Raw genomic sequence first — 24517 nt, 5'->3', positions numbered from 1 at the left:
GCAACTAGTCTTCACTGCAGTGGATGAAACTGCTTGCAAGAGTAAATACTGCTCATGAGTAGCAGTTAAGGCCCTACATAGTTTTCAAAAGGATTAATAAATTAAACATCATTAGAAAGGGGTTTTTATTCATATCTTACAAAACAAAGCTCCACAACATGAACTAAACTAGATATAGTAATTTCAGAATTAAACTTTGTTTTCTAAAAACAGTATCACTACACGATAAAACTTGCTTTACAACTAACTCAAGTCTCATCTTTTGCATACAAAATATGCTTTTTACATTGAAATACACATTAACAAAGCAGGAACTAGAAGCTGGAATTATCATATGCTAAGATTTCTCAGTGAAAAATGCCTCAGCAGGGAAATACTCCCACTCTCCCACCCCTCACCCTGCAACAGAACATCTGTTGACTATGTATTTTCACAGAAACTTAAACTGATGGGAAACTTTCTACTGAAATTCCCTTTAAGGAAAAAAAAATCCATAACAAAAGCATGTCCAACATAGCTCAAATTCTGCTATGAAATAACATCAGAATATGCCTTTTTCTTGCACTGAGAGCTGTAGGTTATATTACAAATAAAATGTTTTTTAAAAGCCATCCAAAGCTAAACATTGCATTTGGAAAAATCAAATATTATTCTGTTAGTTGCTTCACAGTTGGTTTATTTTAAATATTAACTGAGACCATTAATCTCCTACCCACATCTTCAATCCAATATCTGAAGGATCACTGAACAGAAAATCCTCAGACGTCTGTATTAAGAGTATGATAAATAGTGCATGTTTAAAATTGTACAACAGTTTTATAAAATATTTCATAACAATAAAAAGTAACAAAGTTAATGTTTTCCAAATATAGAGCTTAACCTGTGGAAAAGCTTCAACTCATATCCTGAACTTTCCTTGTTAATACAAATTAAAAAGCTAAACAGCTTCTTATAAAATGATATACAGATTTGTTTTTAAAGTTAGTGCAGATAAGCACATTTAGAATTCTCTATGAAAGTTTTACTAATCTAGGGCCTGATCCTACAAATCCTTTGTGACTTGTATTTCTTATTGACTTTTGTAAGAATAAAGCTTATTTGTGAGAATAAAGTTTGCAGGATCACATCCATAAGCAGCTTTGCAATATTAATTGTGCTCTTTTATTTTACATTCTAGTAAATATTAGACTATGTACAATTTAGTACAAAATTATGAAAAACTACCATTTTAATAAAACCAAAATGAACCTTCCAAACATACTTAGTAGTTTGAAGGAAATAAGTGTTATCAAATCACTGTTTGGCACAACAGAAAACACAGCAATATGCTTTCTAAGTAACGTACAGTCCCAATTCTAAAACTGAGTGTGCCTGGAGCACCAATGAAGTTAGTGGGGTCCACCCCACAGACTCTAGTGTAAGATCAGGGTTTGAATGCCAAATTCTGCAGAGTATGGAGCTACTTGTATGAGACAAGCAACATTTGGTTATAATTGTTACATGTTTTTAAGAGTTAATGTTTCAATTCTCTACTCCTCTCTTTTATAATTTCCTTGGGTACTTTGCTGAAGTGAATACAATTTATTAACATCCAATAGCATCAAAATATGCCATGTAGGGTCCACAAGTTTTCAAATTTTCATACTACTGTTTAGTAGTCCCCACTATTTATTGTCATGTGAATCATTTCCCAGCTTCCAATGAAGGCTCCCTTTGCAATTGAGTTAGGCAGGCATCCTCTTATTTCTAGTCACTTCTGTAGGTGCCCTGGTACATCTTTGTAGTGCATGGACCAGGTTGGGAACAATTTTGCTAGAGTTCCAAGGCATGGTTTTTACATACATGTTGATTCAAGTACTGAATGGTTTTAGGGGATACTAATGCAAGCTCTAGACCTAAGCATCAAAACAAGAATAGTGATATGAAGGATAAAAACTCTAAAATTTTTGTAGAATTTGGAATTACAGGCTTTGCCATGGACTTAAAAGGGAATAGTCTCACACAGCAAATGTCTGTATATTTTCAATCAGCAAGCAGTTGCAATATGCAACTTCTACTACCCAATATTAAAACTAATGTATGATGTGTCACAATTCCAAATGAGAATAGCTGGTTTAATCCTAAACATGTAGATTTAATGGCTTCCCCAAAGTCCCAAAAAACTTTAGAAAAAAAACTATGTTATCTGGTATAGCACAGTATCAAATGTTTTCCTTTGGGGCTAATCAGACAATTAGTTTTTCTAATAGTCTAACAGTAATAATTGCATTTTGTTTTATGTACAATACTCATGCCTCAGCTGATGTTAGATTGAAACAAAGTACACGGATATTTGTCCAATAAAATTATGACCTATTCAGAATGTATTTTTTCCCAAACTCTATTGTTTGTAAAAAAAAATTGCAGTTTATAGAACCTGTACAAAAGCAACAGCTTCTCCTCAACTAGATTAGTTCATTCAGCATTTAGTGCAATCTTCAAAATGAAAACAGATATTCAAGTGTATGATTCCAGATATCTAGGTCTCTGTTTATGCACAAACATTTTATAACTATAGATTTGTTCTCTTTGTGAAGTGTAATTTTAAAAAGCAATTCTAAAAAAAATTAGTAAATTTTGATTATGTTAAAATGTATAGTAGTTAAGCAATTGTATTCTCCAAATATTCTTAAGTTTATTTATGCAAAAACTTAAGTGTTTTATAAAAAAGTCAACTGAAGTCAATGGATTTTGGATCAAACTCATAGCCAGGAAGTTCACCTCTGATATTAACTAGTGATTTATTGTAAAGACCACTTCTGAATTGGCAGGGGGTGAATTATATGGCCTATTAGCCTTTTTCTGTTTTTAACTTCTGCAATCATAAACACTACACTCAATCAGCCACAATGAAATAACATACCTACACAAATCATTGGCTATTATAAGGATGAAAAATAGTCTTATACTAGACAAATGTAGAGCCATGCACTCAAGTCCCAAACTTCTAATTAAATAATAGTGAAAAATTCCCAGTATCACAACTCTTCTGGCAAAGCCTGGTCTCCAAGGCCCTGATCCAAAGCCCACCAAAATAAACAAGTCTTTCAGTTGACTTCAACAGATTTTGGATCTTGCTCCAGAACAACAGAAATTTCTGGACAGATCCCTACATCTGCCATTCAGATGTCCCCAGGGGAAAATCCCCCAAAATCCCCATTTTAAAGTCTTGCCCTATTGTGCACAAAACATGGACTCTTTATCTTGGATGTCCATGTTCACAAGGATAGTATATTTAAAAAAACAAAAACAAAAAACTTGTCTTATGACAAATAGTACAAAATGAAATAAAGTCAAAGTGCATTGCAAAATACAGTGAAAGTTATTCACTCTTCTGAAATGTGATAAATTCAGGTGTTTAAATATCTAGTGCTTTCATGGAACTTTGCAAGGATGTTTTATTCAGATTCTTATTAAAGTGCCCATTCCATTAGTAGGTGCTTTTACAATGATCAAGATTTACTATATAAAAAATAAAAGTTAACCCATACAGGGGACGGCATGTACATCTTCAGAAACAATATTAATCACAGATTCACACTGTAGTCTCCAATATTCCTATGCCTGTCTTCCCGCACAAACAATGCGGGGGTGGTGGAGAGAGGTGGTCTTTTAAGCAGGTCCAGAAGGGTAACAAACTCAGACTCTGGTAGACCAGTGGCACATTATTCCATGTCAGTTGTAATGTGTATACACCAGCATGTGTAACTTCCAAACATATAGGCAACCTAGCAAGACAGTTAATTAAAATATGACTTTTTTTCCCACTTGAGTTATTTTATTTTTATATATATATATATATATATATATATATATATATATATATATATATATATATATAAAATAACTCAAGTAGGAATGTCTTGACCATTTTGAAAATGAAAACAGTCCTCAAGCAAAACTGCCTACTTTCTATTTCTTATTGGGGGGGGGGGGGGGGAGGGTGTGTGTGTGTGTGTGCGTGCGTGTACCTTCTAGTTTTCTTCCCATCTATAATCTATTTCTTACAAAAACAAAACAGAGCAAAAATAGAGCAGTTTAAAGGCCTAACACAAAATAATTCAGAATTTACTAAAAATCTGATATCTTGGTCAGATGAAACTGACACATTTTATATTCAAATTGTATGTATGCACAAAAGTTTATTCTTTACTGACAGCAATTATTTTATCCATTCTCGTCAGCAGTTACTTTATAAGTAGAAATATGGTTTCCATATTAACATACATTTCATATTATCATCAACTTTTAGCATATTTTAGATACCAAGATCTCTTTTGTTGTTTAATACCTAATCGGATGATTGCAACCTACGTTTAAATGACACAATCTGGATTGGTATTTGTAGAATGTATTTTTCCTGGATTTTAAGTGCAAGAAATTTAAATGTAACAAACATAAAACATATTATTGCAGGCCAATCCTCAGAGTGACAAAACTTCCTTCTCCATGAGTAAAACATCCCTGGCATATTTTATGGACAGGAACATGGAAAGAATTTTGCTTCCACTGTCAATTTATTAATTAGATTTTTTTTTTAGTTGGGGATGAGCACGATATCCTTCAGCAAATATGAAATACATTAAAAAAAACTAAATGAAAACACATTTTCAGTCAATGTTGGTTATGTTGACCTCTTGCAAAATGGCAAGCAAAATCATACTTATTTTTACATTTACACCCACATATGTTGCACTGAAAAGGATTTTCAAACCCATGACATCCCATGTGAATAGTATAAAGGATATTGTCTGCAAAATACATGTCACAGTGCTGGCAGTGATGCAGAAGCTGAGGATCCTGAACTGGAAGGGTTGGAGCCGGAGTACTTGGCTGACTGTTACTTATGCTAGGAGTACTAGTATGGCCACTGCGATCACTGCTTGGACCTGCCACTGGACTGTAGTTCCTTTGACTGTGTGGCGGCCGAGAATCCGGGCTAGTAGGAGATGAACTTTGAGGAATATTTGTTGACACAGATGAAACTACTGCTGGTGCAGTAGGCTGCTGTATCATAAAAGGCTTTTCATCTTGGCATGGTACAACATCAGGAGATGCTGGGTTTTGGTTTTCAGGTGGTAAGCTAGACAACTGTCCTGCTAATGTTGATAGCTGATTTAATGGATTGTCTACCATAAGGTCGTGTGGCTCTCGTGGCAGACCACTAGTCTGTGTTGTTTTTGTCATGGTATCATATGCTTCAGTTTGAATATTTGGGATTTCATGGGTGAAATCATTAAGATAGTCTGGTTTCTGAACTACCATGGAAGGTGGACTCAAATTAATTAGTGATCTTCTGCTGTAGCCCAGATTGCTGGTCTTCTTCTGCAAAACCCCCCACATTTTCTTGCTACTTAGGGAAGACCTAGTACCTTTTATAGGTACCATTTTATGCTTGCGTCTACGATGATGAGACAGGTTACTTCTGTCACTGCAGCGGAAGGAACACAATTCACATTTGTATGGTTTTTCACCAGTATGTGATCGCATGTGCGCTTCTAAATGACGTTCATAGGCTGATGCAAATGGACATAGATGGCATCTGTGTGGCTTTTCACCTGAAAGAGAGAAAGAGAGAGAATTCAAGAGCAACAATTTAACAGACCATGGAAGGGATAGAGCATTTCACTTTGTAAATTAACAGTTCAAATCCAGTCCAACCTACTGCTAATGGAAAGTTGCTAGGTATAAATGAAATGAGTTTAGAGGTCCCATCCTGTTCTCAGTGGGCAAGTGTGAACATTAGAAAAGCAACCACTCTCACTATAACTGGCACTAACTGAGACCTTTGTTGGAATGTTGTCAAGGTAGGAATGGTATTCAGTCTGAATAATACTCACATATCTACAGGTGTTTTGTCCAAAATGGGTTTCAGGCATGTAGGTAAGATGGCACAGCAAAGCTTGCAGTAGGGAAATTAAAATGCATTTATTTAGGTAAACATGTAACCACTGAAATTTTCAGCAGTTATGCATTTACACGCAGGGGGAAGGTGGCCACCTGCCTCTCACCCCCTCTTCCCTATGCTGTTGCCTTTGTATCAAAGAGGCAGCAATGTGGGGTAGGGGTAAGGAGGCGGGTGAGGCACCTCACTGGGAACCAGCTTAAAAGCCAGCACCCCACAAACACCAGCTCCCACCTGCTCCCCTCCTCCCATGCTGCTTCCTCTGATACAGGCACCAGCTTAAAAGCCGGCTCCCCTGCGCATACCAGCTCTCACAGAGACACCTGTCCCCTCACCCCGCACACTGCAGCCTTTGTATCAAACACCCAGATGTTTTTCAAATTTTAGTTAAAGATGAGTAGCTATATTTAGAAAAATATAGGCCTAGAAGGGCAAGTGAATTCTCACAAAGAACAATGAGGAATCCTGTGACACCTTAAAGACTAACAGATTTATTTAAGATTTTAGTGCTTTGTGTTCTGGGAATTAAAACTCCAGATTTATGCTCATAAAGAGGTTAAATGCCTTGTTGATGTACTGATACTGTTAACTTCATAACTGGAATTATAGAACAGCTTCCAGACAGACGGCGTTCCATTAATTCTTCTACAAAAGGGTATAGCCAACTCCAGGAGTGGAATTTGACCTCTCTCTCCTTGGCACTGGAAAACATAGTATTAACATTCTCTCCAAAGAAATTTTCACCATCACACAGCAGGTTCCAAGTAGACTTTCAAAAGGAGTTACATGTCTGTAGGCATCTATCATTGATCTCACATTCATACAAGACTGTAGGAAGCATGCATCTGCTGTTCTGCTGTCAAAGCCTCACAGATGAGGATATTTATGTTCACGATTCTCCCAAGGAATATTTACTGCAGTTGGTTTTCTGCCAGAGCTCAAATCAGTATTTGCTCAAGCAAGCCAGATCCATCCTGACAAAGAAAAATTGGAAAACTTTCCAGTGACAGGCACCTTACTGCTTAATATCACATTTTGGGACAATTATCTGTTATTCTCTCCCTTAACCAGATTTGCTTATACCACCAGCTTCAAAAGAGAAGCAGAAGGAAAAGTAGTTGCAGCCCCTGATGTAAGGTACTTCTGTGAGATCATTTCAGAGGTTGGCACGTGTCTGCCAATTGGGCTTTGATATCTTTGTAATGATCATACAATTCATACCAAGGTTACACAATCATATAAAGACTGGAGGGAACAGCAAGAACTGGAATGCCACACACAGGTAATTTAACAGCTTTAAAATAAGAGAGTTATGGGATGTTCCCCCATGAAACCGAAATATAGTAGAGTGCCATGCCCTTCCACTGTATCTTATACTTTTTAGAGAACAGTTTTCAGCTTGCGAACTGATCTTTCACATTAAAAAATGCCTTCGTTATAATTTTAGACAGAGTGCTTTTCTTGTGTAATTGGCCTACTGGCAGATATTACAATATTATCTCCTAGTAGTAAAATAGAATACAATTTAATGTACTAACGCGAATGCAGTATTTTCTCAGTTTTTTGTTTATAATTAGTTTGTGATTGAGACTCTCACAAAAAAAGAGCTTTTCTGTAAGACCCAAAATCCTGCTAACAATTACACGAATGCAAAAACTTTACCACCAGAACTAGTTCAATTGAAATCAACGCAGTAACTCATAACAGTAAAGTTAAGCACAGAAGTACTTGTAGGATTGGAGCCTAAACAAGTACTATTAAAATACAATACCTCATTTTTTAAACAATGAAAGAAAAAGTATTTAAAAAATACCACAGACTTAACTTTTCTCAATTGTATGCAGTCATCACTATTACACTGTTTGAAGATACATACCTACACATCTGCAAAGCCTATGAGTAAGTTAGTTCCATATACATTGAGCATAGTATACAGAAGTACTGAAATACTGCCCCACAGCAAAGTACTGTAGAATCCTTCATACCTGTGTGAATTCTGATATGCTCTATAAGCCGTGCTGTTCCTTTGCTGGCATAGTTGCAATATCGACACTTCAGCTTTCCATCAAATGTCCTTTCAAACCCATCCACTAACATTCCTGAGTTTTCATCCAGTGAAACTTCAACAGAAGGATGATCTAGTCCATTCTGATCACCATCTGCCCCAGCTATAAACAGTAAATGCAGTAGAGATTCTGACTGAGAATCACTGGGTTGTTGCATTTTGTCAGCGTGAGACTAATCCAAACCTGTTAGCTCCTTACTTCCTTACATTGCCCCCCCCACCCACAAATAAACTAATAAGAAATACGTTTTGTGAAAGATATATTTAAAGACTTCCCCCAGAAGGTTCTACAGATTTACAGACTAGTTAAGTAGCCTTCAGAATAATCATGTTGAAATGCAAACATCACCACAACCATTCCCCGCCAAAATTAGAATACTTGACAGCATTGAAGACAGCCTACCTCCCTGAAGGGTATCTGCTTCTTTGTCCCCACTGACAGATCCAGAAATCATATTAACATGGTGTGTTTGTTGAGTAAGATATTCCTGGAAATCTTTTACGAAGTCCAGAGGCTCTGGTTTCTTTTCACCCATATTCACGCTCTGAGTTTACAATAACTTGTGCCTAGAAAAAAAATATCAGTATCAGAGCACATTTCACTGAATTTGAAAAAGAATTCACATTTACAGAAATCATTTTAAATCAAGGATTACATCTCTATAGTCTTGTTCAATAAAAGCATATGGTCAAAGTAGAACGAACATGTATAGATAATCATAACATTGTTAATCTTTACCCCAGATCAATGCTATTTAGTTCTCAGCAACTTTATTATATAAATACTATTTGACTTATTACATTCTTTTATTAAATTTAAAATTTTAGTTGACTAGGCAGACATGAGAACAAAATTCAATCTAATCTTACCATTCAGTTCAGAAATATTTATTATATCATTTGTACAAAGCAGGGCTGTCAACACGCATTAATACCTGCAATTAACGCGTTAATCACAGGCATTTCCACGGCACTGCCCCTTTGAAATGCCAATAGGGGATCAGTTGGGGACTCCAGCCAATCCCAGGCTCCTGCAGCGTTGTCGATGCCCCTTAGAAATGCCACAGCAGTGGCATTTTCAAGGGGCAGTGCTGCATGGAGCTGAGTTTATCTGGGGACTCCAGCTGATCCCGGGCTCCCATGGTGCTGTCCCTTTGAAACGCTGTGGCGGCCTTTCAAAGGGGCAACCCAACACAGAGCCTGGGATCAGCTGGAGTCCCCAGATAAACCCAGCTCCATGAAGCACTGCCCCTTGGAAACCCCATTGCTGCTGCATTTCAAAGGGGCATCGACAGCGCTGCACTGCATGGGCTCCGTGTAGCGCTGCCCGTTTGAAATGCTGCTGCTGCGTTTCAAAGGGGCAGCTGAACTGAGCCTGGGGTCAGCTGAGGATTCTAGCTGATCCTGGGCTTCCACAGCGCTGCCCCTTTGAAACACCGCTGCAGCATTTCAAAGGGGCAGCACACGCGATTAATCGAGATTTAAATTTAATGTGCAATTAATCACTTGACAGCCCTAGTACAAAGGATTCGATTAAAAGAAAACATTTTTTGAAATGCCAGTTTTTAAATGCTGAGATATCAAATCTAAGGCTATGTCTAGACTACATCCCTCTTTCGAAAGAGGGATGTAAGTTAGGCAGATCGAAAGTGCAAATGAAGCGGGGATTTAAATATCCCATGCTATATTTGCATAATTGCGTCATAGTGTTCTTTCAAAAACGGGTATTTCTAAAGTGAAACTGCAGTCTAGATGCAGTTTCAGGAAAAACCCTTTTCTTGAGGAGTATGGGATCTTTTGAAAAAGGGCTTTTTTTTTTCCCTGAAAGAACCGGGTCTAGACTGCAGTTTCACTTTCGAAATACCCCTTTTCAAAAGAATGCTGTGATGCGATTATGCAAATGAAGTGTGGGATATTTAAATCTCCACTTCATTTGCACTTTCGATCTGCCTAATTTACATCCCTCCTTCAAAAGAGGGATGTAGTCTAGATATGCCCTTAGTGTACAAGGAAATCTACTATATATTTTAGAGAGTTTGTCTGTTTGATCTAGAACTCCTAAATGGTAAAAGCTAGGACCACCAAATTTGGTATGCAGTTTTCTCTTATCGTAACGTAAAGCGACTTAAGGGTATAGTTGTGCCAGAAAAACAAGATCTGCCTGGAATGGGATTGTTTCTCATAAAATCAAACAGAAATGAGACAATCACCAAATCAAGTACAGTCTTCAAATCTGACATAACTCAGCAAATGTTGAAAGAGACTAAACCAAGATGAGCCAAAAAAATTGGATGAACCTGGAACAGGATTTCTTCTCAATACATTTTACAGAAAAGAGATTAAACAGATATTTGGAGCAGCGCTCTGTCTTGGCACAGCTGAATCAATGCTTACTGGTTAAAAACTAGAAAACAAACTTATTGGAATCCAAATTGACTAGCCTTTGTTAAAAGCAAATGATAGGAGTTTATAGGGATGAAGAAAAAATACACTTGATGGAATTCCCATTTTAAAAGATTTACTAAAAATAACACTATTTTTGAAAAATATAATTATTTCAATAAACCATATAAGATTTCCTTTTATTAAAAAAAATGTACTGAATTAAGGACCTAAGCAAAGCCATTTAAATCTGCTAGTTTATTATAAAGAAAAGACTTTGTGACTAACAGACTTATAATGTTCTGTATCTTTGAATTATGTTCAGAAGCATGATTGCTCACAGACTTAAAGTTAGGCACATGGATAGTTATGATTAATGAAATAATGAATCATCACTATGCATCATGACACATTCAAGACTGTCAAGAACGTTAATTACCATCTACTAAGGCAAATTATATTTTGATTCATTCATGTTTTAAATCAGCAGTTGAGGGGAACCGATTTCAGAAGCTGAGAAACCTTTCAAGTGTCAAATTAGGTGTTCAACACATTTTTTATGCATATTTTGTTAGTGTTCTAAAATTGTGTAAGTTATAGAGGGAACTCATTCATTAAAAAATCAAATTACAAAACATAACATTTAATCTTAAATCAGTAAGATTTCAAAGTGGCATTGATATTACAGTACCATCACTTTCTCAAAGTTTCAAATAACTTATATACCATGTTTATGGAGACAAGAGTATTTTACTTTTATTTATATTTATATTTATACACACACACACACACACACACACACACAGAGGGCTCGACAATCTATGCAATCTACTCGCCTGTGGTGAGTAGATTACATCCAGGAAGAGCCAGGTTCGGGCGATCTGCACATGTACACAACGCAGAACGCCGGACAACATGGCTGGCGAGCGCGGCTCAGCGAGCCCTGTGTGTGTGTGTGTGTGTGTGTGTGTGTGTGTGTGTGTGTATACACACACACACACACACACACACACACACACACGGCTCGACAAATAATACAATCTACTCACCTGTGGCGAGTAGATTGTAACCCGGAAGAGCTGGGTTCGGGGGATCTGCGCGTGAGCAGAACGCAGATCACCAGACAGCGCGGCTGGCGAGCGGGGCTTGCCGCGGTTCAGCGAGCCCTGTGTGTGTACACACACACACACACACACACACACACACACACTCACTCATGCTACTTACCAACAACATGAATTGAATAAAATGACTCTACCAATCTACACATCTGTAAATTGGACATAAAAATTCTACTTACCTTAGTGGTTTTGTGAGACTAAAGAGAACTGATGATTTTACTGCCTTAACTAAAAACATTCATTTAATGTATATTAAAGTCTATATGTAAAAATACTTGAAAAGTATTGCTTGTGATACAGAGGCAGCAGCAGGAGGAGGGGGCTCCCCATGTCCCCCACCCTCATTATACATTTACTTGAATAAATACAATTTAACATCCCTAGTAGGAAATAGAGCTGGATGACACATATCACAACAGGAAAATCAGAGCTGCAGCCAGAGACAGGAACATAGCAGGAGATTTCTCCAGCTATTTTAAGCTACATTCTTTAGTTTTCCCTTGTGTTTCTGAGTTTTAAAAGTCTACATGAATTGTACCTGAATTGCAGTTGCCTGCTAAGTAGCAAACATACTCCAACCTGAACTCCCAATAGATCAGATAGAAAGCAAGGGAGCACTGCTGCCTCACTTTTCCTGAAAAAAAAAAAATAATAAAAAAATTAGCCTGTCCAACTTGTTTTCTGATTTCTTAATCAAATCTTTTTTGGCTTCCTGCTGAACTTTCAGAAGAGGGCCCCATTGCAACAAATAAAATTCATAGGAATAGTTTAATTGTTTTGTTACATGGACTACATTTCCAGAAGGACATCTTTCATGGACCTCCTCGACGCATCCCTCAAGCTATATAGAGGTTACAAATATTTCCTTCTGATGGCAACTAGTAGTGATCCGCAGAACAAGTTTTAGGGGAATCACTTTTTGCTGTCGGACAGGAAACTGAAAAAACACATTCTGCAATAGTATTGATTAACAGTGATGGGAAGAAGGCTTGCAAGGGCAGTGCTGCATAATTCTCAAATACAGCCACAGAATTTGAGTTTAATATTTTGCCAAGAACAGAGGAATTCATGATCTTTCAATAAAAAAAAATTCACCGTTACATCATTTGTCACTTTCTCTTTTCCAATATCACCACTATCAGACTTTCCTAGAACTTTGGCTTGAAATAAGTTTAAGGTGGAAGATAAAATTCAAGTCTGAAAAAAGGCAGTTTCAGATATTTCAATTCCTGCAAGTTATTACAGCAATCATTAACATATATATTTTCAGTTAGCAAATCTTTTCATTTTACAGAAGTGACCAGAGTTTCATTAAATGATCTGCAAGTGTCCAGTACCAAATTCAAAGTCACTACTAGTCACTCACATAGTGCTTTGCATTTTCCAAGTGCTTCACTAACACTAGTTGACTGTAACAAAGTTGCTTAAACTACGAGGACCAATTCAACACATACCACTAGCTACTGGAATGCTGGTTTCCTGCAGATTGTCTTTTGAGAGATTTCGGTGTGAATCTTTCTTTCACAAGGATGCTTTGTGTTAAACAATATAGTATTAGTGCAGCATGTTACTGTCCTGTTAATCCCACTTATTATACATCAGTTAAATAACTTGCTACTGATCTAGTAATAGCATATTAGCTGGAAATTTTTTAGTGACAAGTCCCTGAAATGGGGAGGGTCTCATATCAATTTACTATAGTGATATCCAGCCCCTGTGGTCCTTGAGGGCAACTGTGTTAAGAAAATTTCTATTAAAATACAAATTGAAAAATCTGTTCTAGAAGTGCTTCTTAGAGAACGTAAAGTGCTTGAACAAAACCCACTTCAGAAATATAATAGTAGGCTCCACACCTCCCCAACTAAATCTCAGATTTCTTATGAGAGGTGAGAGCACTGTTAAGTTGCTGTGCTTTCCCTGCTACAACTGCTCACAGCTTCCCCACTACGCAGAATCGCAGAAGAGAATCTGCTCACGTTATCTCATTCTCTGTTTACCTGCCAAGCTGAGGGAGTCTCTGGGAGATCTTAACCTACAGAAATGCCCAGCAAAGAATGTCTCCTCATCCTCAACTGAGCAGTCAGAGAAGCAAAAGAGAAGTTGAAAACAAACCACCAACTATAGCTCCCTGATACTTTGTCAAAGTTCAGTTTAGAGCTTTGGGGTTGTTCTTACCTTACACAAGCTGTAACTGGACCCTTTGGGACCATAAGCCAGTTGAGGATTGCCAGCATGTAACATGATTCAGCTGCTTTCCCTACACAACTTGACCTCAGCACCAGTAGCATTAGGATGGAAGCACACAAACTAGCTAGGTATATGTGAATGGTGCCTTCCTCAGAAAATCTACCTCAAAAAAGTGAGTTTGGTCCTGTGACGGGGCAGACAAGCCCCGCACTCTGGCGGACAGCTGGGGAGAGCAGTGCTGGCTGGGACGCGCAGATGAGGGCGTTCGGGGTTGCCTGGGCGATGGGGCAGGCGAGCCCCATGCTCTGGCGGACAGCCGGGGAGAGCTGCACCAGCCGGGACACGCTGGCGCAGGCATCCCGGGCTGCTTGGGCGAGGGGGCGGATGAGCCCCGTATGCCGGCAGACAGCTGTGAGGGACTGGGTCAGCAGGAGGGCGCAGGCGTGGGCCTTTTGGGCAGCCTCAGAAGCCCGCGAGGGGAAGAATGGTGGAAGGGGGAGGAGTCAGGCACCGCCTGGGATGCCAGACGGCCATGTCAGCGGTGCGCCATGACCTTTATAAATGGCGGACCCCGTACCCAGGGGAAAGCAGAGAGTCTTAGTGGCGACGGCTCCCAAGAGTGCGGGGGAGCCGACCGTGAAGGCTCAGGGGTAGGACCGGAGCAACAGGGCTTTGGAACCGGCAGCGGGGAAGACGCCCCAGCAGACCATGACCCCCGACGACCCCGGAACTGCGAGCCTGAGCCAGGATCAGGAAGACTTGCAGGGGAGTGGGGCGAATAGACCGAGGACCCATCATGGGGGTAAGAGGAACCGTCGACAGGGTAGGAAGTGGCTTGGAGTAGGGCGTTAGGCCCACGGGTCAGTGTGCTACAGGTGGTCACCCCGCCAACCAATAGGGAGAGAAGAGCGTCATAATCACTCCCCAGGGCTCCGGGCTGGGACCCGGTGGAGAGGGTGGGCCCGGGTCCCCCTACCCCAACGTAATCCCCAAGAGGCAAAAGTCCCTCTTTTCGGGTGCGGCTATACGTGAAGGGAGGGGAAATTGTATAACGGGTACAAATGAAACCGCGAGAACTCCAAACGAAAGGGGGAGGGCTACAGAAAAGAGGGGCACTCCCCCCCGGACACAAGGGGGGAGGGTCTCCTACAGGTCCCTTAACTTTTTTGCGGTATGTTCAGGCAGAAAGTGTTAGACATCAGTGCTATACCAAGGGCTTAATTCAGAACTAATGAGCTTCAGAAGCAGTTATATTCAGTTCTGATTTGGAAGAACAGTCAACAAGATGTACTTTTGGTGGTTAGAGAGAATAGAGGAGAGGACCCTGAAAACATCAGAGGAGTGAAATAGGAATTCTAACTTAACAATTCAAATTAATTCCACCTAGTCTTTTCCACTCCAATATTGATGAAATACAGAAGAAGAAATCTACTCCAGAAGTATATATCCCATAGAGAGATCATTTTAATAAAATATGTAAATCTCTACAAGTATATAGTGACAAACAAATCAAGACATTTCTAGTACTCAAGACTGAATAACAACTATGCTTTCTAGCAACTGCCACATTAATACCATCAGAAGGTAAAAACCACAACAAAACAAAGTTGATAGGCAAAAAAAAAAAACAAAAAAAACCCCCACCAGATTCCCTTGGTTTGCAAACAAATGAAAGGGATTTCCCTACTTGACATCTTTGTTTATTTGTTAAATGTGATTTCTCCATTTTTCCTTTACCCACTTGTTCAACACAAGAAAGCATTCCAATGGGTTATTTATTTTCTTATTTATCAAAATTGTGTCTAAATAATTCTTAGAATAGGGATTAAACCAGGCTTTCTCTGTTATTTTTGGAATCTAATACAGTGGCTGAAATTCAGCCCTGAAATAAGTGGTGTTGTTGTGACAAGTAGGCCTACCAATTTACCCAAAATATGAGCTCAACGGTAAAAATGTATACATTCATAAAATGTTACAGTAATCTGTTACAATAAATGTTGATGATAAACATATGAATGGAAGACAGAATTATTGAATTAGTCTAAATAAAAAAGCCAAACTGATATGATTTAATCTCTGTGTTAAATTATACTTGCTAAAAACAGGAAACGTGGAGTCAGAAGTTTATAAGCCAAAATTGATATGCGGACTATTAGGACTAATTGATGGGTAAAATAACAGAGGGGCTATTCCACCCTCATTCCCTTTTTGGGTCCTTAAAAAAAAAGTATTTGTGGGAAAAATATGAAAGAACAAAAAAAAAGATACAGGGAGAGAACAGAGAGGCTAGTGGAGCAGGTGTGACTCATGGTTGCCAACCACCAGTTTCCTGGAACCCTGGGCCTTAATCATTCTGATCTTGATAAGTGGCCAGAGAGAGGGGCCCAGATGACATCACCACCCCTACCATCTCCAGCTGAATCCCCAACATCACCTGGGATCATAGTTATTACCATCGTTGATGTCATGTGACTATTGGACATGAGAGCTTTTCCTTCTAAGACTGGACTTGTACAGCTGTAGCAACAATACTCTCTCAAACCCATCTCAACTAACTTCTCTTTTCCCAAAAAAGACATTTAACAACATTTTTTATACTAATAACAAACATCTTTTGTTGACACTGTCAAACAACATGGAGTGTTTCCATTTAAAAAACACTCTCCTACAAGGAAAAGAATCAAATGTTACAATGAAACCCTTATTTAATACTTTGCATTTCAAATGTGCCTTTCATTCTTTTTGGTATATTTAATCTTTTAAAAGATTTTTACGGGTGTGTTTACCATATTGCTAAGCAGGCCGAGATCTCAGTACACCAATCCCCAGGCCTTAACAGTTGATGACTGGTGTTATGTCAACATCTTTAACTCATTTATTCCATCTAAATTAATGCAAATGTGCCACTCTGTTGGCTTCCAAGTTATAGTGCCCTTTTATGGCCAAGTTGAATATGGTCCACTATTTTCTCTTCTGACCACTGTAAGTTAATTTTAAGCACATCTTTACGCATCAATTTTGCCTACCCTCTTTCAGATGTCACCAGCTTCCTCTAGGTTTAAGTTAACTTGTGTTCCATTTGGTGGTGGCTCCTGCAGTAAAACAAAGATACCAGGTCATGCATTAAAAATGTGATGGTGGGGGAAGTAGTGTAGATTCCAGAGGCCAAGTCTCATCAAGTTATAACTTTAAAGCATGTCAAACATAGGGATTAAATCAGTGGTGCACAAACTCTGTGTGCGCGTGTGCACACGCATTAAGAAATGTTCACCCTTAAAAATACAAATAAAAGCGCAGTCAGGCTTATTTTCAACCATTTAGTTTTCATAACTACAGTAGGCCTATCATTCCTTTTAAAATTAAAGAGAATCAAAATTAATTTTAACCTCATTTAATGATTAATAATTGACATGAAAACAAAGCAATAGCTGAGAACCCGGGACCTCTCCAAGTGAGTCAGATGCTATAATACTAAACCAAATGAATGAATAGTCTCATCTCTGTTTCTTTCCTCCACCTTCTGGAAGAGTGTGACAAAGTAATGAAGGAGGGGTGTGACAAACTCTGTGAATGGTGGGGGTGGGCTGCAACTGGAAAGTTTGTGCATGAGTAGACTAAACTCATTCAATAATTCATATTAAAAATCTGAGTTTTGGGATGGTTCAACAGGAAAATATTGAACCAAAGAGTCTGAAGTGATACTCTCTGCTTCAAGGGCAAAAAGTTGATTTGTGTGGTAATTTATACAGTGACATTTCAGACTGAAAAACTCTCACAGATGAATAAATACTGAAGAGTGGAACTGGGGAAAGGTAGAAGACATGATTTAGTGGTCTGACCATCATGTTTAAATTAACTTCATTCCTTGTTACCATAGTTATGATTCTCAGGATCCTTTTATACCGATGTACATAAATTTCCACAGGATCTGAGAACTAATTCAAACCTCACCATATTCTGTTTCACATGCAAGTAACACTGCTTTGACCTTGCTTAAATTAACAAACAGCATACTGTGCTTTTAAAAATGCACATATTTTTCCCCTAAGGAAAAGATAGGAAAAAAAAAACAATCAACAAATATTACTCATATCACATACTAACATTGCTCATTATGTGGCTATGAATACCTCAACAAAATTAATTAAATTATATATTTTAGTGAGTAATTTGTGAATGACACCTTAAACTACTTTTATAAAATCCTATTCATGTGAGGAATATAATGTTTTAAAATGCACCATCAATCACTGTAGAACAGTGTTCTCAAACTGCACTCCGCAGAGCCCCAGGGCTCCGCGAGACATCTCCAGGGGCTCCGCAAGGTTGACAAACTGGAAACAGACAACATACAATCAGTGGACCGTTGGGGTGCCGCATACATTTTTATACACGTAATGGGGTCCGGAGCCCAAAAAGTTTGAGAACTGCTGCTGTAGAAAATGAAGGGATAGTAGATTTTGTACTTTAATGGTAAATTTTCATGATAATTATACCAAGATGTATAAAGTAATCTTAAATTCAGCCTCCTACAATTGTGTCAGAGATTTACATAACACATTCTGTAAGCTAAAGGGTTTGTTTATTCACTGCTTTTGGGTAAATGTTTTTCTTTGCTTTGCTTCAACATTGTGTAGAGTGCTGGACACTGGTTGATTTCCTGAATACCCCATTCAACCTAAAGCTAACTGCTTTTCAGTATGTTTCATACATATATTTCAAAAAGTACTGCAGAATGTTTTAATGTGAAAGCCTTATATTACTGAAAAGTCTTCTACAGTTATCCTGAAGAAAAAAAATCATGCAGATACACAGCTGAGCCTTCTGGTTTGCTCCTACACTTCAGATATCATGGCTCTGAAATAACGGACACACAAACAAGCAGTTGGAACCTTTGACAGCAAACAAACCTACATGTGAAGCTACACATTTTCCATCAAGGAAGTCTAGAAGAGCATTTAAGTCTTTCTAACACTATTTCAGCTTGCTGTGAAGCCACTTGGCTGGTATCTCAGAATGAAGGGATTCTTTCCTAAAGAGCAGAACCAAACACCTCTGAACTCCCATAACTGTTATTTGACATATTCTATTACTTTCTTTTCTGAGAAGCATGTGGGTGGGCAGAAGAATCAGGATCTAAAGCAATCACACATCGTGCTCAAGTTTTTAAACACAGTTTCATGACCAGAAAGTTAATGCCTCACAAAAAATAACGACCACCTTTTCAAAGATTTCCCATGTGGTACTCTTCTAAATTTAAAATACAAATGAGTCTTCATACAAAGGCCAAGAACCAGATTCTCCATCTTCCAGTCAGAGCACTGTTTCCCACCCCAATTGCCTAGCAGGAGCCCACAGAGGGGGAAAGCTACACTACCACTGCAGAACTCAGTTAAGCAAACTTTAATCCTCCCAATTTAAGAAAAAGAAGATTTCTAGCAGACTCATACCCATTTTCAGGGAGGATGTGCTAGGAACTCCATGCCAGTGAGCGCATTTTCCCAAGCCTGTTCTCACACCTCCCTCCCCGATTCAATATCCCTCACAGCCAGACTCGTTTGTGTCCGTTTCAGTTTTGTTAAAAAATAAAACACCACGGTTTGGAACCGCGCCAGGGGCATCTGTCGGCCAGCAGCTCTTGCTATCGGTCTCCTGTGCGGGGCGGGGCGAGAGAAAGGAACAGCCACCCCATTCCGAGGGAAGGGAGAAAACCCCCGTTGACACTCCCTCCTCAACGCTGGGAGCGGAGAGCAAAGAGAGCGGCACCCCCATCGCGCTGGGGCCAGGCGGACACCCCACCCGCTCACCCAGAGACACAGCGCAGAGAGCAGGGCAAGTGCCCCACTCCCCTGGGGGGAGAAGGGAAAACCTGCTGCCCCGCTCCCCCGTGTCCAGCTCTGCAGGGCGGGAACTGTCACTGCCTCCCCCTCAGCCTCTTACTCCCCGGTAACAGACCCCCCCGCCCCCAGCCCTGAGTGAAGGAGACAAGGGGGCTAGTCACAGGCGACAGCAGCTCCTTGGGGATATGCGCACAGGGCGGCTCTCTCACCCCCGCCCCCAGAGCCCGGCTCCTCAGCTGCGGGTCGGGAGCAACACTCACCTCCCCTGCACCCCACAGCTCCTAACACCCACCGAAGCCGCCATGTTTGTTGTGTCTCCCGTAGTAGTAGCCCCGCCCGCCCGGCTCCCCAAGCCTCGCGAGAGTAGCACGCTTGCCTCGCCGCGCAGGCGCAATTGGACCGTGGTGGGTTCGGGTGCGTTGCTCCCAGCGCGAGCTTAGGGGCTTCCTCGCGTGCGCCCCGAGCCGAGGGGAGTCGGCGGCCGCAGCAGCGAGCATGGCGGCAGCGGCGCTGTGGCGGAGCTGCGTGAAGGTGAATCGTGGGCCTTGAAGGGGTTGGGCTGCCTCTGGCCCGCTCTGCCCAGGTGCCAGGCGCCCCCTTCCCCAAGGAGAGATTCGGGTGCGGGGTCGGGACCGTCCCCCCTCGCCGCCCTGCCCGGACCCCGTCACACCCGCCTCCCCCCCGTTCCCGACTCTCGCAAGCCTGTCACGCCCCGCGCGCCTGTCAAACCCCCGCGCGCCTGTCAAACCCCCGCGCGCCTCTCACACCCGCCTCGCAAGCCCGCACACACCCCCGCGCGCCTCTCACACCCGCCTCGCAAGCCCGCACACACCCCCGCGCGCCTCACACCCGCCTCGCAAGCCCGCACACACCCCCGCGCGCCTGTCACACCCGCCTCGCAAGCCCGCACACACCCCCGCGCGCCTGTCACACCCGCCTCGCAAGCCTGTCACACACCCCCGCGCGCCAGTCACACCCGCCTCGCAAGCCCGCACACACCCCCGTGCGCCAGTCACACCCGCCTCGCAAGCCCGCACACACCCCCGTGCGCCTGTCACACCCGCCTCGCAAGCCCGCACACACCCCTCGCGCCCTCCCGCTCCGAGACTCACACCCGCCCCCCCTTCTGCAGCCTGGTTCTGAGCCTCGGCTAACTAAACAACACGTGTGAAAAATCAGGACAGGGAGCGTGGGGGGTAATAGGCGCCTATATAAGACAAATCCCCAAATATCGGGACTATCCCTATAAAAATTGGGACTTCTGGTCACCCTGTCCTAGCCTATCTGCAAACACCCCCTCCCCCCCTCCCAGCTATTTTTAGAAGATTAAAAATTCAAAAATACCCTATTTTGAGGGGAAAAAACTTTGGGAGCACCTATTGTTGTGTGAACTTGTTAAACCAGGTATCTTCCACTCAGACCCCTGTAGGTCTCCAAGCTGCATCTAAATCCTGCTGATTCATTCAGTATAACATCACTATAATTTGTCTTTTGCTACATCTCCACAGAACTAAAACTCTTATTTAAAGTAGGGTTGTTGATTAATTGTAGCTAATTCTCACAATTCAAAAAACTTATTGCGATTTAATCACACAGTTAAACAATAGACTACTAATTGAAATGTATTAAATATTTTGGATGTTTTTCTACATTTTAAAATATATTGATTTTAGTTACACAGGATACAAAGTGTATGCTGCTCGCTTTATATTTTTTATTACAAATGTTTGACTGTAAAAATGATTAAAGAAATATTTTTCAATTCATCTGGTACAAGTATTGTCATGCAGTCTCTTTATGGTGAAAGTGCAATTTACAAATGTAAAGTTGTTTTGTTCCATAACTGCACTCAAAACAATTTAAAACTTTAAAGCAGTGAAGGACAACCTAAGTTAGTGAGTGGGCCGTATGAGTGGACCTCCTTCGTGTCAGTGGGCCACAAGATAGTCGTAACCAAGGTGGTCTCGCAGGATGGGGTACAGGCAGACCCCGACTTACGCAGATCCGACTTATGTCGGATCCGCACTTACGAACGGGGCTTTTCTCGCCCCGGAGCTCACGGGCAGTGGGTCGCCACCTGTGTCCTCCCGGTCTCCCTGGTCTGCTGGGGGGGTCCAGCAAGGCCGCTGGACCCCCCCAGCAGACCAGGGACACCCGAGCAAAGCTGCCGCCTGGGCGGCTTTGCTCGTTTGCCCGGGAGCAAAGCCGCCCAGGCAGCGGGACCCCCACCGCCTGGGCGGCTTTGCTCCTGTCCCCCTGGTCTGCTGGGGGGGTCCAGCAAAGCCGCTGGACCCCCCCAGCAGACCAGACATACCCGAGCAAAGCCGCCCAGGCAGCGGGACCCCCGCCACCTGGGCGGCTTTGCTCCTGTCCCCCTGGTCTGCTGGGGGGGTCCAGCAAAGCCGCTGGACCCCCCCAGCAGACCAGACACACCCGAGCAAAGCCGCCCAGGCAGCGGGACCCCCGCCACTGGACCCCCCCAGCAGACCAGGGGGACAGGAGCAAAGCCGCTTTGCTCGTTTGCCCGGGAGCAAAGCCGCCCAGGCAGCGGGACCCCCACCGCTGGACCCCCCCAGCAGACCAGGGGGACAGGAGCAAAGCCGCTTTGCTCGTTTGCCCGGGAGCAAAGCCGCCCAGGCGGCGGCTTTTTTCGGGGGTCCCTGGTCTGCTGGGGGGGAGGGGGCGCAGCTAGTGCACGCCCCCCCCCCCCCAGCAGACCACGCTTTTGTTGCGGGATGCCTCGGGTAGAGCAGCTGGGGTGCTGCCAGGTTGGTCCTGTGGGAACCTACCGGGCAGTGCCCCAGCTGTTCTGTCCCAGGCTCCAGATTCAGCAGCTGTTGAAACTGATCAGGCTGATTCCAGGAAGCTGGGGGCAGAGCAACTCTGCCTCTGGCTTCCTGTAGTCAGTCCCTGGTCAGTTTCAGTGGCAGCAGCTGAATCTGGAGCCAGTTCGGACTTACATACAAATTCAACTTAAGAACAAACCTATAGTCCCTATCTTGTACGTAACCCGGGGACTGCCTGTAGTTTTGCTGACTGTGCTTGTATACCTAGAATTTGTAGAGTATGCCAGTTGAATAGTAGTACTTTGCAGAGGGAATGCATGGCTCTCACAGTCAGTGTTGTGTCCAGTTTCCATGCATCTCACTTCACGTGCCCTTGCCTTACATATGTGCCTCTTTAGTAATACTGGTAGGAAAAAAAACTACAATGGTCAACTACAGTGGTCAACAAAATGTCTCTCAGACCACACATAGAATCCTGACAGGCTGTAGGTTGCCCAGCACTGCTTTAGAGCCTAAAAGTCCATTCAGCATACTTCATATTCAGCCACTCACTACAAAAAAATTAGTTTACATTTACAAGAGATAATGCTGCCTGCTCCTTATTTACAGTATCACCAGAAAGTGAGGACAGGCATTCACATGAGACTTTTGTAGCAAAGTTAGAACCGGCATTACGAAGTATTTACATGCCAGATATGCTAAACATTTGTATGCCCCTTCGTATTTTGGAGACCATTCCAGAGGACATGGTTCCATGCTGATGATGCTCATTAAAAAAAGCGTGTTAATTAAATTGTGACTGCACTGCATTGGGGAGAATTGTATATCTCTGGCTCTGTTTTACCCATATTTTGCCGTGTAATTCATATTATACTGGTTGGACCTCCCTGATCTGGCACCCCCAGGACCTGACTGAATCTCAGAGGGATTTTGCCAGACATGGGGAGGTCATTTTGGGCCCTCCTGCTTCCAGCCCCACCACCTGCCCTGCTGCCCCACCAGGCTTCTTAGCTCTCCTGGGCAGCCCAGCTTAGTTATGCATGTGGCTCCTTCCTCCCCCAGAAAGCTGAGCCACTCACTGGCTCCTGGCCCCCTCCCTGCTCTCCGCAGCCCAGCTGAGCCATACACCAGGCTTCTCACTTTTCTACACACACACAGCTCTGGGCTCTCCCTCTGCCTTTTAATTGCTTGACAGTCCTAATTTAAACTATTATCCTCTTTACTTCAGTAATCGCACTGACTGTGACAATTGCAGTTTTGCCCTGCTCATATCTGTTCACAATGTTATTGCAAAGATCATTTTCTTAGCTTGTCACCCACTCTTTCCAACCTTCTGCTGTCTGCGCCTTCTCTAGCTAGTGTTCTAAAATAAAATTAGTGGACGTTTCTGATATATGCTGATTGGGTAGATTTAAGTTTCTCTATTTTGAACAAATACTTTGAAGATTTAACTTTTTTTGTTTTGTCTTCATTATTTCATGTGTATTTAATAGCTACAGCTTCATTAATGGTTAAAGAGTTTAACTTTCAATTCTGCTACTAAAGTGAGGCTGGAATAAATGTAGTATGCTGTCATTAATCTAGTTTTCTATAAGAATGTTGATAAGTGAAGAAATATTTATATGCTATGGGCATCCTCCAACATTCTCCTTGGCCTCTGAGGATAGGACAAGAAGCAATGGGCTTAAACTGTAGCAAGCGAGGTTTAGACTGGACATTAGGAAAAGCTTCCTAACTGTCAGGGTGGTTATACACTGAAATAAATTGCCTAGGGAGGTTGTGGAATCTCCATCTCTAGAGATATTTAAGAGCAAGTTAGATAGATGTCTGTCAGGGATAGTCTAGATGGTACTGGGTCCTGCTGTAAGGGCAGGGGACTGGTCTCAATGACCTCTCGAGGTCTCTTCCAGTTCTAGTGTTATATGATTCTTGAGATTTTAATAACTCCATCAAAATTTGAAGCTGAAATCTGTTGTCCGAAAGAAAACTGTTGCAGCTACTTTTTTAAACAATTTGAATGCTAGAGAATTATTAGTTCTCTAAATAACCTTAACTAATATATGTTGAAATTATCACCCATCCTCTACTTACTCATCAGCAATTTATTTGAATCCATTTACAGTGCTGTCAAAATAATATATCTTATGCGCACTTTTAAAATATGGAAAACAGTCCTTCCACTACCATATTGT

General features: G+C 41.7%; 2 protein-coding genes across 3 annotated transcripts in view; one reads left to right on the top strand and one right to left on the bottom strand.

Moving 5' to 3' along the window:
• Nucleotides 1-108: 108 nt before the first annotated feature.
• IKZF5 (IKAROS family zinc finger 5) lies at nt 109-19924 on the bottom strand. 2 transcript variants are annotated; one of them, XM_075935314.2, is made up of 6 exons: nt 19800-19924; nt 16726-16791; nt 12051-12146; nt 8413-8576; nt 7930-8112; nt 109-5597 (listed from the first exon to the last, which is right to left on the bottom strand). In XM_075935314.2, the coding sequence occupies exons 4-6, from the start codon at nt 8543-8545 to the stop codon at nt 4654-4656; spliced, it is 1260 nt and encodes a 419-aa protein (XP_075791429.1). In that variant the 5' UTR covers nt 8546-8576; nt 12051-12146; nt 16726-16791; nt 19800-19924; the 3' UTR covers nt 109-4653. The 2 variants fall into 2 exon arrangements, with proteins under 2 accessions (XP_075791429.1, XP_075791430.1); XM_075935315.2 differs by having other exon boundaries at nt 19832-19881.
• A 10-nt stretch (nt 19925-19934) lies between these two features.
• ACADSB (acyl-CoA dehydrogenase short/branched chain) overlaps nt 19935-24517 on the top strand; it is a 29696-nt gene continuing 25113 nt past the window's right edge. The window contains exon 1 of the mRNA XM_075935313.2: nt 19935-20070. Coding sequence (XP_075791428.2) covers nt 20035-20070 — 36 coding nt within the window. The 5' untranslated portion in view covers nt 19935-20034. The remainder of the gene's footprint in view (nt 20071-24517) is intronic.

This window comes from Pelodiscus sinensis, chromosome 8 (assembly GCF_052426305.1).
Source record: "Pelodiscus sinensis isolate ZL-2025 chromosome 8, ASM5242630v1, whole genome shotgun sequence".
In the NCBI taxonomy this organism is placed as follows: domain Eukaryota; kingdom Metazoa; phylum Chordata; order Testudines; family Trionychidae; genus Pelodiscus; species Pelodiscus sinensis.
The sequence above is the reverse complement of the archived record's forward strand: the minus strand, read 5'-3'. Positions and strand labels throughout refer to the sequence as shown.

What these genes read in the sequence shown, in the direction of transcription:
- IKZF5 (XM_075935314.2), bottom strand. Translation starts at nt 8,545, where the DNA reads ATGGGTGAAAAGAAACCAGAGCCTCTGGACTTCGTAAAAGATTTCCAG. An exon ending in AGCAGATACCCTTCAGGGAG is followed by an intron (nt 8,113 to 8,412) that starts GTAGGCTGTCTT and finishes TACTGTTTATAG; the next exon opens with CTGGGGCAGATGGTGATCAG. An exon ending in GCATATCAGAATTCACACAG is followed by an intron (nt 5,598 to 7,929) that starts GTATGAAGGATT and finishes TCTCTCTTTCAG; the next exon opens with GTGAAAAGCCACACAGATGC.